The sequence below is a fragment of the Artemia sp. Qi Xiang Cuo genome, chromosome 16 (genome assembly GCF_049724085.1).
Source record: "Artemia sp. Qi Xiang Cuo chromosome 16, ASM4972408v1, whole genome shotgun sequence".
In the NCBI taxonomy this organism is placed as follows: domain Eukaryota; kingdom Metazoa; phylum Arthropoda; class Branchiopoda; order Anostraca; family Artemiidae; genus Artemia; species Artemia sp. Qi Xiang Cuo.
Window position 1 is genome coordinate 24,532,801 of NC_142809.1, and position 12,477 is coordinate 24,545,277.

Below are 12,477 nucleotides of genomic sequence, written 5' to 3' on the forward strand. Positions count from 1 at the left end.
TTAATTCAGAGTCGTTGGTGAAGATGCTGACTCCTGTTTCACTTATTTTATGATTACGTGCTTCAATCTACTTCCCTTATCAGTGGCGATATAGTCACCTTTCCTCAATGAGCTTCAAATGGCGATTTTTCCTCATTTGACATTTTTTTTTTTTTTAACGTGTTTTTAAATTTTCGCTTACTATATGCTAGAGTTCGTTCTTTATTGCGGTACGGGGAATGCCTTAACCATAATTGCGTGTTTCAGATTTGGATAAATCCTTCTTGCACACTGGAAAATGAGGTAAATGAATCAAGGTAGTAACGTGAAAATTTTTAGAATAATTTTGGAGCTTAGGCTATTAAAAGCTAAAATAAAACTTAGGCTGTAAAAATAAAAGTAAATAAAACAACAAATAAACTGTAAATATGGTGTCATGATAACAAGCGTGTGAGGACCACAGATCTTATGTTTGGACCTAAATAAGCAAAGCGGGTGAAGGGGTCATACTTTAAGCTATACTTGTGAGTGCAAAGGCCCAAGCTGCCGTGCGTAGCTCGTTTGGGCCTAAAACTTAAGTGATTGGAGGAAGCGACAAAAAGCCGTCTCTTTACTTAGTGTATTAGCATGTTGTTATTCTGCATCACCTTACTAATTTATTAGATCGTCTATTGCGTTGATATGAAAAGCTAATGTCGTTTCTGGAAATCTTTCTTGGTTTATAGTTACGCTCCTGTTTTTGTAGACTTGTTGGTGAACATACGAACTCAAGTTTTGGTTCAGCTTATTAAGCCTTATACACGGATACACATCCCGAGTATTGCCAAAGAATTGAATGTTGACTCTAGCGAAGTTGAATCCCTCCTTGTCTCCTGCATCCTTGACAAGTAAGTTTTGCTTGGCTTATTAAGCAAATTTAGCCAAACACCTATAAAGAAAAGAGCGAAAATATGTCTCTGTATAAAAAAAAAAAAAAAAAAAAAAAAAAAAAAAAAAAAAAAAGTTTATACCAATGAAGACCTCCGTGCAAGAAATAAATAAGTGGATAGGTTTTGATTTTAGGCTAGATTGGTTTATTTTAGACAAATCTAAAAAATATTACCTGAATTTTCACAATGTAAAGTAAAACATGATGCAAGGTTAAAACAAAAACTGAGATATTTCATAAAAGAGAAAGTTCACGAATTTTTATTTTACATTCGGTAATAATATTAATATTTAGGATGAATAGGGAATTATCTAATATAATCATCTTCGATCTTCAAGAATGATTCTGTAGAAATAGTTTTTTTTAACGGCGACTTTTAACGGTGGTATTTTTTAGTCACAAGTTATCCAGTACCCATGACAAATTGCACTTTTGTCGTTGCACACACGGATAATTAGAATCACCTATTTTTTGGTTGTTATTGCACAGTGTTATTGTTCGCATCTATCTTGTTAAAAAGTTTCATTGTTTTGTCTTTTTGGACCACGTTTGCTTTTGCGGCTCATCATTGTTGTTGTAAAAAGTGTCATTGCTTCAAAGTGTCACCGTCTTCTTTATCTTTGTAAAGGTGCAACCTATTTTTATATGCCGCTTTGTTTCTTGATTGTTGCAAAATTAGACATTTAGAGCTAACGCTCTAACGTTGTCTGTTGTAAAGAGTCATGTGCCTGCAATGTGTAATTTTTTTTTTCCCCAGCCACTTCGTATAAAAGGAGTGATTACAGAAACTTCGGAGAGCTCGTTCGATTGGAAATGGAGAGTTGTTGTGCCCTTTTAAGAGACCTAAATGAGTAATCGAAAGAATGTGTGTAACCAGGTTATCAAAAAAGGTTATATGAGACATTTTGGGTGTGACACGTATGGACTGAGCTAAAACTTGCGGAGTTTTGCGAGGAAGGAATAGGCAAGGGTCCTTCATGTTTTTGCGTTTAAAGGGCGGAAATGTGGGTGCGAAAGAATACATGTCTCTTTCGAACTACCAGCCTAAGGGGAACTTTGAATCTATTCATGGTGCCGCTATGAGGTAAATCCAAAAACAGTATATTCATATAGGCTTTTAAAATAGCTTATCTTCAATTTGTTGGGAATGAATTTTTGAGATCGAATTAAAAATTACCTGAGTATTTTGGAAGGGTAAAGGGAAAATCAAAATATTATGTTCGGGGAAAGAGATAAGGGTGCAAACACATTTTGTCTCCTATTAGTTCGCTCAAAAAAGAATTGATAATTATCTTCTATGCCGGAAATTTTCTCAAATCTGTAATGTATTTTGGTGAGTAGAACCCTTATACACCGGAAAAAATAGTTGGCCCGAGAATAGTCCCTAAACTTTTTTCCCATCCCCGAAGACTCGCAATACTTTTTTTCAACCCTGTTACTTGAATTTTTTGATCATTCTAGAACAAAAGACTAAAAGACGTGAAATGTAATCTAGACTAAAAGACGTGAAATGCACAAAAAAAGGACTCATATTTCATCTCGTCAATCAGTTCGAAAATGACATTTATGAGCGTCTTGTCGAGGTGGATCCCTATGCAGAAAACAAATTTGGAACTAATTTTAGCTGCATTGGTTTGTGATGACCCAAAATGAACCCAAAACTTTGTTCGTTTCCGATAATATTGTTGCTTACAGGGCCAGGTAAACCTGACAAATAATAAAAGAAAGAAGGTTGGCTGTGTCTATATGCGGCACTTGAAACAGAGCTAACTACTTTTTTTCTCGGATTAGCTTAAAATCTACTGGGCAGGTAGGTAAAGACAAGGAGCCTCAAAGACAGTAAAACATTGCCTAAATAAAATGAAAACAATAGTTACTTGAAAAAGGTATGCTTTAACGATTCGTGGCTACCAAAATAGGCCCAAATTTGTTTTGTCCCTCCCCCCTACGGCTAGCAACCTAATGGGCATGTATACTTAACCAAACAAACCTATGAGGCATATAAATGCTTTGAAAGAAGAGGGTTGAATCCATTCTGAAAGCCAAAAATGGGGTAAACATCGTTTTTTTATGATTGCTTTGAAACTTTTAGGGTATGTAGACTGGGTTAAAGGGATCTTAATGGAAATAATAAATTTTTAGGGAAAATTGTGACTTTATCGATTCTTAGGGCGAAAAACTGTATTTTTCTACGCTGGTATGCTTTAAAGTTTCAGGCCACGTAGACACCTCAATTGAAATTTCAGGACCAGAATTACCTCCATGGAAACACAACGTCACATAAATGAACCTTGTGGTATTTTGTGAATGAATCAGTGTCGTCTCTTTTTCTTGTTTTTGAAAGACAACAGAACAGAACTCCTGTTCAGTCCTAGACATGCATTGATTGAAACAAAGAAACTTACAACAAAATATGACAATCTTTTAATTTTTCTTTTAATTTAATGATGAATTAAGATTACTATTGACTATTGTCAAACACTTAAATTACAAAATTTAGATCTTGAACAGAAAAAAGAAAAACCTTCACAAATATTCCTAATATTGGGCAACAGTAAAATTTACCTAAAAACGAACAAAATTGAATAAAAAGACATTAAAAAAAAAAAAAATTTTAAAGAAAAGTCAGGATACATTTTAAAACCCAAGACGTGCAGAAGTAAATTCCTATAATAATTCCAACTTCAAACGAACATAAATTAAATTAAATAATCACTTGAACATAAAGGTGTCAGATACTACTATAGATCAACTTGGTATAGAACAGTGATTTAATCGTAAAACGAATAGAAAGTAAAACGATTAATCAAATCAAATTCAAAACGATCAGAAATAGTCACGAAAAAGGGTAGGGTTACATTCCCCTAATCCTTCTAAAGGATGCAATGTCATTTACGATTTACCGAAAACGATTTGTGAACACTGTGTTTTTTATTTGTCATACCATTAACAACAATAATAATAATGAATAAAGAACATTTCAAGGGTAATCAAGGTTTACAAGCAGGAGTGATGCTACTTCATCTCCTTCTCAAACCCTCAAAACGACCTGAGTGTCGTTTGCATCCTACTGAAAACCAGATTTATTTTAACAGTCGAACTTTTGGTTGAAAAAGCATAAACAAGAAAGGAATAAAAAGAAAATAGAATGAAGACTATTGGGACGAAGTAATGAAAGTAAAAATAATTATTTAATATATGATGGAAATTTTAACAAATTTTAATTTTTAATGTTGTAATTATTAACAAAACTTATAATGTATATTTTGTTTTCAGTGAAGTGGAGATGACGCTCTAACCTTTTAGAACGCTTTGGGGATACTAGACTTATTCTTGTGTGTGGTGATTTCGACCTGCTTTAACTTGTCGTTTATTATTCATTTTAATTTCGGTTCGTTTTAGGATTTATTCATTCACCTATAGCAGTATGTGTTCATCTTTATGTTCGATCTCATTATTCTTTTTATCTTCTGTTTGTCTTTGGTTTCATTCATTAATTGATAGTAATTTCTGTTCTTTTTAAGTTTTAAATAATATTGGACTTCATTTCTTTTCGTCGTATACGACTCTTCTTTTCTTTGAATTTTTTTTTCAAATTTCCTTTTTAGTCAGTCAAGCAAAAGGCAATAGTTCCTCGTGTACATTCAAAAACAAAATTATTTCTGGGCCTTACACTGTTCTGTTCAGTGGTTTCCTACAATGGGTGGACAAGGGCAAGGATAAAACCTGATTTCTTATTTGGCTTGAAAAGGATATATAGGCATATTTGTTTGTTTTATCCCTCTTTTGAAACAGCTAACATCAGGTAGAAAATTATGAAATTGAAGGTGTTGAAACGAAAGTACTGGAAAGATAAAAATCGAGAAACGGAAAAGAACTAGAATAGCTTCAAAATAAAATTTGAGTTCGGATGAAATATTGTGTTATATACTGGACGGGAGTCTCAATTTTATGTTTCAGTTGTATACTTGCATTGTTTTCCGCTTCTATTTCGTAACTTCTTTTATTTCTTTGTTTAGTTCTTTCTTACAGATTGCCTTTTTTAGGAAGCTCTGTTACAGGTAAAACGGTCGCGACATGTTTTTCTTATCCAAGTGTCTCTGACCTTAATCCTCGTATTTTATTTTTTTTTGTATTTTTTAAATTTTGCTTTTTGTTTTTCTTCTTTATATCTTCCTGTGATTTTTTTTAGCACAATTCAAGGTCGCATTGATCAACCAAATCAAGTGTTGGAACTCTGCCATGAAGATAAAGATGTGAAACGGTATTTAGCTCTGGACAAATGGACAAGTCAACTTCAGTCGTTACACACCGCCATATCCAGCAAGATGGGATGATTTTCGAAAAGTTTACGACTCTATATTCTTGTTTAAATTCTTAATTTATAAACTGATGATGATTATTGGCGTTTTTTTGCAATATGTAAAGTAGGGTTAGCAGTAACAAAAAACTTTGTCAAATTGCCAATAACAAATCAGCAAATGACCTTTATTTTCTAAGGAGCTATCTTCAGTTGCTATAGTGAAATGAAGAATTTATGATCGGGCTGTCTAGCGTAACTCCGTAAACTGGAGATATTTTATTTATTTTCATTGAAATATTTTTAAACTTCATGTAATGTAAAGACCGTCTTAAACTTTTACAGTTTTTCGGGATATTGATTGTTGCATAACTTCATTCGAACATAATTTATTTAGGTCTTAAGAAGGAATTGAATTAATAAGCAAAGTTCTTTAAAGGGAAGTAGAAGAGCGATCTTAAAACTTGAAATGAGCAGAAATTGCTGTGAATTTGGAAATTCAACCTTAAATCTAGCGTAAATTACAACAGACAGTGGAATCAAACTTAAAACGAACATAAATTACCACAAAGTTAAAATCCACCTCAAATCCTGTTAGGATGTCATTCGGGCTTAACTGTAAGCTGAATACATTTTCATTGGTCCTTTTTTCTATAAAATGTAAAAGAATAAAAATGCTGTTACGATGCTTCAGTTGAACTCTTTTATATCATCATATTTGCTACAATTGAGGCTACTTCTTTTATTAGTGCACTAATGTTCAAATTTTTTGTAAACTTTTCTTGCTTTAAGGAAAATCAATAGGCCGAATAAACTTATTATGTGACCCGTTTATTTAGTTTTCTGTAAGGCGTAAAAACTGTTCCAGCCTATTGGGGAAATTTGAGGGAGCAGCACCAACACCTTTGTGCGAATTCTTGTTTTAATGTCGTCATTTAGTTTTTTTTTTAATCTTTGTTTTTAAATTTATTCTCTTTTCTTTGGAGAAACATAAAGCAAGTTTTCTCAAAGAAACGATTCATGTTGTAACTCAAGAATTAACTCATTTACATATATCATGATACAATTTCTTAAGTTCTGGTATGATTCTGTGTAAAGCCGCTTGATCAAGTCTGTATAGTATAGATGTTTGAGCTATAGTTCGTCACGTTTTAGCCAAAGAATAGTCATTTAGTTTCAGATATACCTTGTCTGGGCCTTTCCAGATTTTGTCTCTTCTCTGTTCAGCTTCTTTTTTTCAATTAGTTGCAGCTCAGCAATAAGATACATCAATTGCATGCCTAGAGCATAATATTTAGTGGAGCACCAATTTTCATGAGCGCCCATGTGCCTGGCCCAATTGATAGCTCAATTTTTGCTTCAGGTTAGCTTCTTTGCTTACAAATTTCTTTAATTTGTTCTGCTTTCGCGGTAGATATAAGGTAATGATTCACATTTCTGAATTTAAACTGTTTCATTACAGCTGAATCTTGAAGAAGTTGGTTAGCTTCTACTGAAGCTTCTGACAAGACCTGAGGTTCTAGGTGCCTTGCACGCTTTACAGCTGGATCTTGACGAAGTTGAATAGCTTGTACAGAAACTTGTGACAAGACCTGAGTTATTCAGATATGTAACGCTCTCGCAATATCAGTGGACGCTTCAATAATTTCGTAGCGCAGACATACCCCAGCTCAATGCATTGCTCTTTTGTCCATTAAATTGGCAAGAATAATGCTCTCTTCTCATTTTTCTCCTATTCCAGTCATTAAAGGAATGTTTATCATTCAAACTAGTCTGTTTGGAATGGTATAATAAAACTGGGAGCGCGACCTCCTTGCTAACGTTACTCACCATTAATGGCAGCGACTCGGTTATTGTACACATTTAGCGATTCGAGATAACTGGGGCGTTTTTTCTTGAAAGTTCAGTTAAACAAAAAATGCAAAATTTTCTGCACGTTGGCAGCAATTGCCTCACTCCCCACCAATATATTCAAAAATACCTTTTTGTTGTTAAGTCGAACAAAGCGAAAATCTCCCTTCTAGATCTTGAAAACACATTTTTCCCCCTCTCCCGTCGTGAGGGGGATTCAACTAACAAACCCCTCACATCTAGGCAAGGGAGAATCTTTAAGCCTACTCCTTCTTACTGGAAATTACGAGGTCTACGTTATCCCCTTATTGTTTGTATATAGCCTGTCAAACGAGTACCTAAGACTATCATTAAAAATTCCTCTGGAAATCATTTAACAAATCTACCTAGGCTTATCAAAACACGCACAAAGAACCATACTTAGAAACTGTCATTGCCTTGGCTTCTAAAAATATTCTAATCTAGGTTCGAAGATTTTTATTCCTATTCTTCTAAATTATAAAGCTTCAAAAAACCTCCCTGTCACTTGGTTATTCTACTTTGAACATGTTCACAGCACCCACTGTCTGTAAGATACCAAGCAAATGCTATTAGCATAAGTGATTTTACTTTATTTTATAAAAAAGGAGAATAACCCTCCAAACTCAATCTGATCTCGATGCAAGTTCCACCATCAAGTTCTAAACGCCCAAGAACCCCCCGAAAGAACATTTTTAACCATTTAACCAAGAACATGCACAATACTATGTTTGTCGTTTCACGGGTACTTGTTTATCGGGTAGCTTGTTTTTTTTTTGTTTTTGTTTTTTGTTGTTGTTGTTGCTTTAACCAGGAATGGTCGTAGAATTTTGTGTTAAGTCTAATTCAAACGCAAATCAAGAGTTCTACGTCCTTCTTTAAGAGCCAAAATTCACCGAAGAACATTTAGATTCCTCCTTTTGCCTTTAGGGCTCTTCGTGGCCAAACATGGCATTGGGTTAAAAGTTCTACGTACCTATTTGAATAAAAAATTTAAGCTATAAAAATGTCTGAAGGTAGTGCAATCTTTGTAGCCCCTGGGACTACGGCTTAAAGTTAGAAAGAAATCCAACTAATCAAGTACGAACTAGCTAGTAAATACCCTCGTGTTGAAAGTGATCGAAACTCAAAAACCATCTACAGAGTCTAATTTGCACGATGATTTGAACTATGTCGAATTCACTATTTTTGAAGTTAGTCATCATAAGTTATGAAACTTAGATAATCTGCCTCATTTTCGAAAAAAAGGGCTAAACACCCCTAAAAAGCGGAGTGATTTTGGTGACAATTACAAAATGATATTCAGCACATCAGAGAATCATGGAGTAGAGATTTCGAGCAAACAAAATTTGTACTTTTTTGTAAGGACGGTCATAGATGTGCGTTTCCTAAGAGAGGTCAAAGCTCCTTGAAAATCAATACAAGGCTCATTGAGACGTCAATGAAAAATTCTAGTGGTAATTTTTAGTAGAAGACTAGATGGTTTCACGTCACAGTGGCGTTTTGCCACTTGCTAATGTTTGTCAAAAACCATAATATTCGTCCTATATGTGCGACAATGCTATTGGTTGAGAATCCTGGATTAGGTGATCGATTTGAAATTATCAAAGTTTCTTTTTTCCTTCCAGTTTCAGAAATCAAAGGATGCAGCACCACGGTGAATTTTTTAGCTTCATTCGATTGAGCTGATTCGTTTGAGGCTTCGTGAATGTATAGTTATGTACCAACTGTTAGGGAAGAGGGTCACCGGGCCTTTCTTTACTGGGGAGGGTTCCCGAAGCTTCAAAAAGTTAATTATTAGATCTAAATTTTGTAACTTACACTGAGAGGTCCTTCAAGAAAACATAGAAGGTAGGGAGATGAGAATATTTGTTCTAATCTTACTTCATTTTGAGGAATACTTTTGAACTAAGCCTGCAATATGAGTGCTGCGTGGTGACTCTTTTTGTAGAAATATTTTAAGTGTAACTTTAACGAACAAATAAACGATTTAATGAGGATAAGTCTATTTATTTAAACAGTGAAAACAGGTATTAGAGTCTATATATTTCGAGTACATATACAGCAATTGTCATCAATAGAAATATTAAAGTGTTGAAATAGAAATTAGTACATTTATACAAAACAAAATAACTTCCGGGTCATTCACTAGATTTTTCTGAGAGAGTTCAAAAACAGGGTTCATTCTGTTTTTGAACTCTTTACCTGTTTTCACTGTCTAAATAAATGGACTTATCCCCATTTGAACGTTTATTTGTTCGTCATAGAAAGGCAGTGTGGTCTGGGAAAAGCATACCTAATTTAAGGTATTACGCTGAGAATGCGTCGTATATATGTGTAACTTTAAAAACCGTATAAATATGGCTACCAGCACAAACGGAGAAGGAAGGGGGCACTTATTCCCAATGCAACGATTTTTTTCTAAGAACTGTCATGAAAGACATGGCTATTAGTAAAATAAAATTTGCACAATCTAGTACAAAATGGGCACGAGAACTTTGACAAATGGGTGTAATCGTGACGAAAAGTACAATGAAATTCAACATGTCCGAAAATCCAAAGGCTGTTATCTAGGAAGTATGGAATCCCGTGTTTTCTCGGAAGTGACGGTCTCGCATGCATATTTTTCCCCTCCCATTAAAGATCTTATTGAACCAGTGGTCGTAGGTTATCGAAAGAGTATTCATTCAACCGAAATTTAAAGATCTGAAACCCTTTTTAATTCATAAAAATCTCACGACACATCAAAGGTCTCATTCCTCGTATTTTGAATCATAAAATAATTATTTTGGAATAAACAAGGCTGAAATAATATCGAGAAAAAAAAATCTGAGCTAAGCAATTGGCTTAGAACTATTGGAAGGATATTGGCATAGCCTCTTACTTTCAGAGACAATACCAAGCTTACTTGCATTCCATTACATTCCGTTTATCCAATACAACTAACGGCTATAGAGTATTGAATAGCTACGTCCCAGCTTTTGGGGTAGTTTTCAGAATGTTGGAAAAAAATTTTCTGAGGTATATATTTTTATTTTTTGGATGTTTTGGATTTTGTTTATGTTTATTCCATTGGTGGTACTATATAGGGGTATGCCAGATTATTGCATGGTGCGCTCAATTGCCTGGGTAATGAAATTTAAGCGCCGAAACCCATTTAGGCAATGAGTTTTCATCTGACGAGCCCCGATATATGGTGATCACCTTGGGAATATAATGTTTTTGTAGATTTAAGGTGCTATAGCTTGGTTTTGGAACATAGACGTATGCTTATTGATGCTGATTTTGCTCTATTTTGGACTTGATTTTCGGACTGTCGGATTGGTTATACTGTTTTGTCCTGGGGAACTGGATGGATGAGTAGGGTCTAGACCTTGTTCAAGTGCTGATTTATTTCAGTTACTAAAGTAGGAAGACATTTTTTTTTTTTTTTTTTTTTTTTTTTTTTTTTTTTTTTTTTTTTTTTTTGCCAGGTGATTACCGTAATACACTATATGATTTCAGGTTGGATCTAGTGCTGGTGGAGGAATTGTTTAAAAAAAATTTTCCCCGACAGACCTTAACCCTGATCCAGGTTTTAACCTGAGACGGATAATTGTTCTGGGAAGTCATTTTATTTTTGGTTTTGGGTTGTTTTTCGGTGTTATGGTTAATGGAAATATGCTTGATTTTTGGATATGATTTGGATTTTGTTTTGTTTGTCGTTTTTGGTTTTTTACCTTGTTCTTAATGGTAAATTAGAATGCTATTAAGATTCAAAGCGGTCTAACGGATATTGGTAGGTGTACTGGTAGTTGTTTTATATGCCGAGACTATTTAACCCCTAGGGCTATGGTACAAATCACTTTACATAATAACAAGTTTAATTGTTTGTTTCGGGTTAGGGTAAATTGTAAAACAAATAATATCATCTATTTGTTGGAGTGTAAAATTTGTGGCTTACAATATGTGGGGGAAAGTATTAATAACATATATGAGAGATTTTTTGGGCACAAAAGCACAATTAATGGTAAAAAAACGAATAGATATCTAGTACAATATTGTAATAATGGTACCTGTGCTTTAACTGATTTAACCATTACGATTTTAGAAAATTTGGAAATAAGTAATCTAACTAAAGAAGAGAAAAATATAAATTTACGTAAACGTGAAGACTATTGGATCCATACCCTCGGTACTGCTTATCCGTTCGGGTTGAATGATCGAGTGGCTAAATATGGAGACATGTCTAATGTTGTTGCTAATTGTATAAATGGTTTAATGGACCATCCTTCTTTTAATCATCCCGCTAAACGTAAAAATCAATGAAGAGGGCATATGAAAAATAATAGAAAAAAGAATATAGATTTAGAAATCTATTTGAAGGAATTGTGCAAACTATTTGAGTCTAATGGTATGGCTAGCATAATAAAATTTTTGAATAATTTATCAAAAAATAATTTAATAAAATTGTTTTGGAATGTAAATAATAAAAAACCATTTAACTCAAAAATTAAACTGATTCATGATACAGTGTGTATTCTAGCTAGAACTAATGGTAATTCAAATGATAAAAAGTCAGATAAGACTGTTAATAAGGAAAATAGATTATATCTTCCTACAAATTTTATAAGTAAAAAAATAGAGGATATAAATTTACCTGGAATTTTAAACCAGGCTGATGTAAAGCAGGCCCTTCCTAGTAATTTGAAGTATAAGAATAATCCGATTATAACATATAAATTTTCAAAAACGATAGGACAAATCATTTTTAATTATAATTTAATACTTGGAATTTTGACACGGATAGTAATTGGAAACCTATTTGTAAGTGTGACCAATTGTTATCGTTTGTTAATCCAACTTACGAACATATTATTACAGGTGATTTAACAATAATTAAGCAAATTAAATTGCAAAATATAATGAAAATGGGGGCTAAATTCTGTCTATCAAATCATCTAAAACCCTCAAATATGCTTAGAGGGTTAAATAATAATCTCGACATATTTATTGATAATTGGTGCAAAAAAGAGAAAATTAATAAAAAATATTTCCAGAATTGGAATAATTTCATTATTAATAACGTTAGAAATAAGATAAATAAGAAGACAAATAAGCATGATAATGATGGTGTTTTTTATAATTCTAAGATAAAACAAGCAATTTATAATATAAAGAGGGATTTTGTAATTGTACCCATTAATAAAGCAAATAATAATTTTGCAATAATTTGTCAGAAGCTTTATTGTGATGTTTTAACAAAAGAGCTTAGTACAACAAATACATATGAAAAGGTTCAAGATGTTAATAATAGTCTATTGATTGGAATAGAGGATATACTTTTTAAAAAAATTAATATTAAAGTTAATTATAATGATAAAAGTTTTCTGTTTTTATATTGGACGGCAAAATTTCATAA

The 12,477-nt window shown here is 33.2% G+C and overlaps 1 protein-coding gene across 1 annotated transcript in view; it reads left to right on the forward strand.

Annotated features, from left to right (window-relative positions):
• Window positions 1-5,309, forward strand: part of alien (COP9 signalosome complex subunit 2 alien) — a 66,837-nt gene extending 61,528 nt beyond the window's left edge. The window contains exons 6-7 of the mRNA XM_089102652.1: window positions 725-866; window positions 5,100-5,309. Of these exons, the coding sequence (XP_088958778.1) occupies window positions 725-866; window positions 5,100-5,244 (287 nt within the window). The 3' untranslated portion in view covers window positions 5,245-5,309. The remainder of the gene's footprint in view (window positions 1-724; window positions 867-5,099) is intronic.
• Window positions 5,310-12,477: the final 7,168 nt, after the last annotated feature.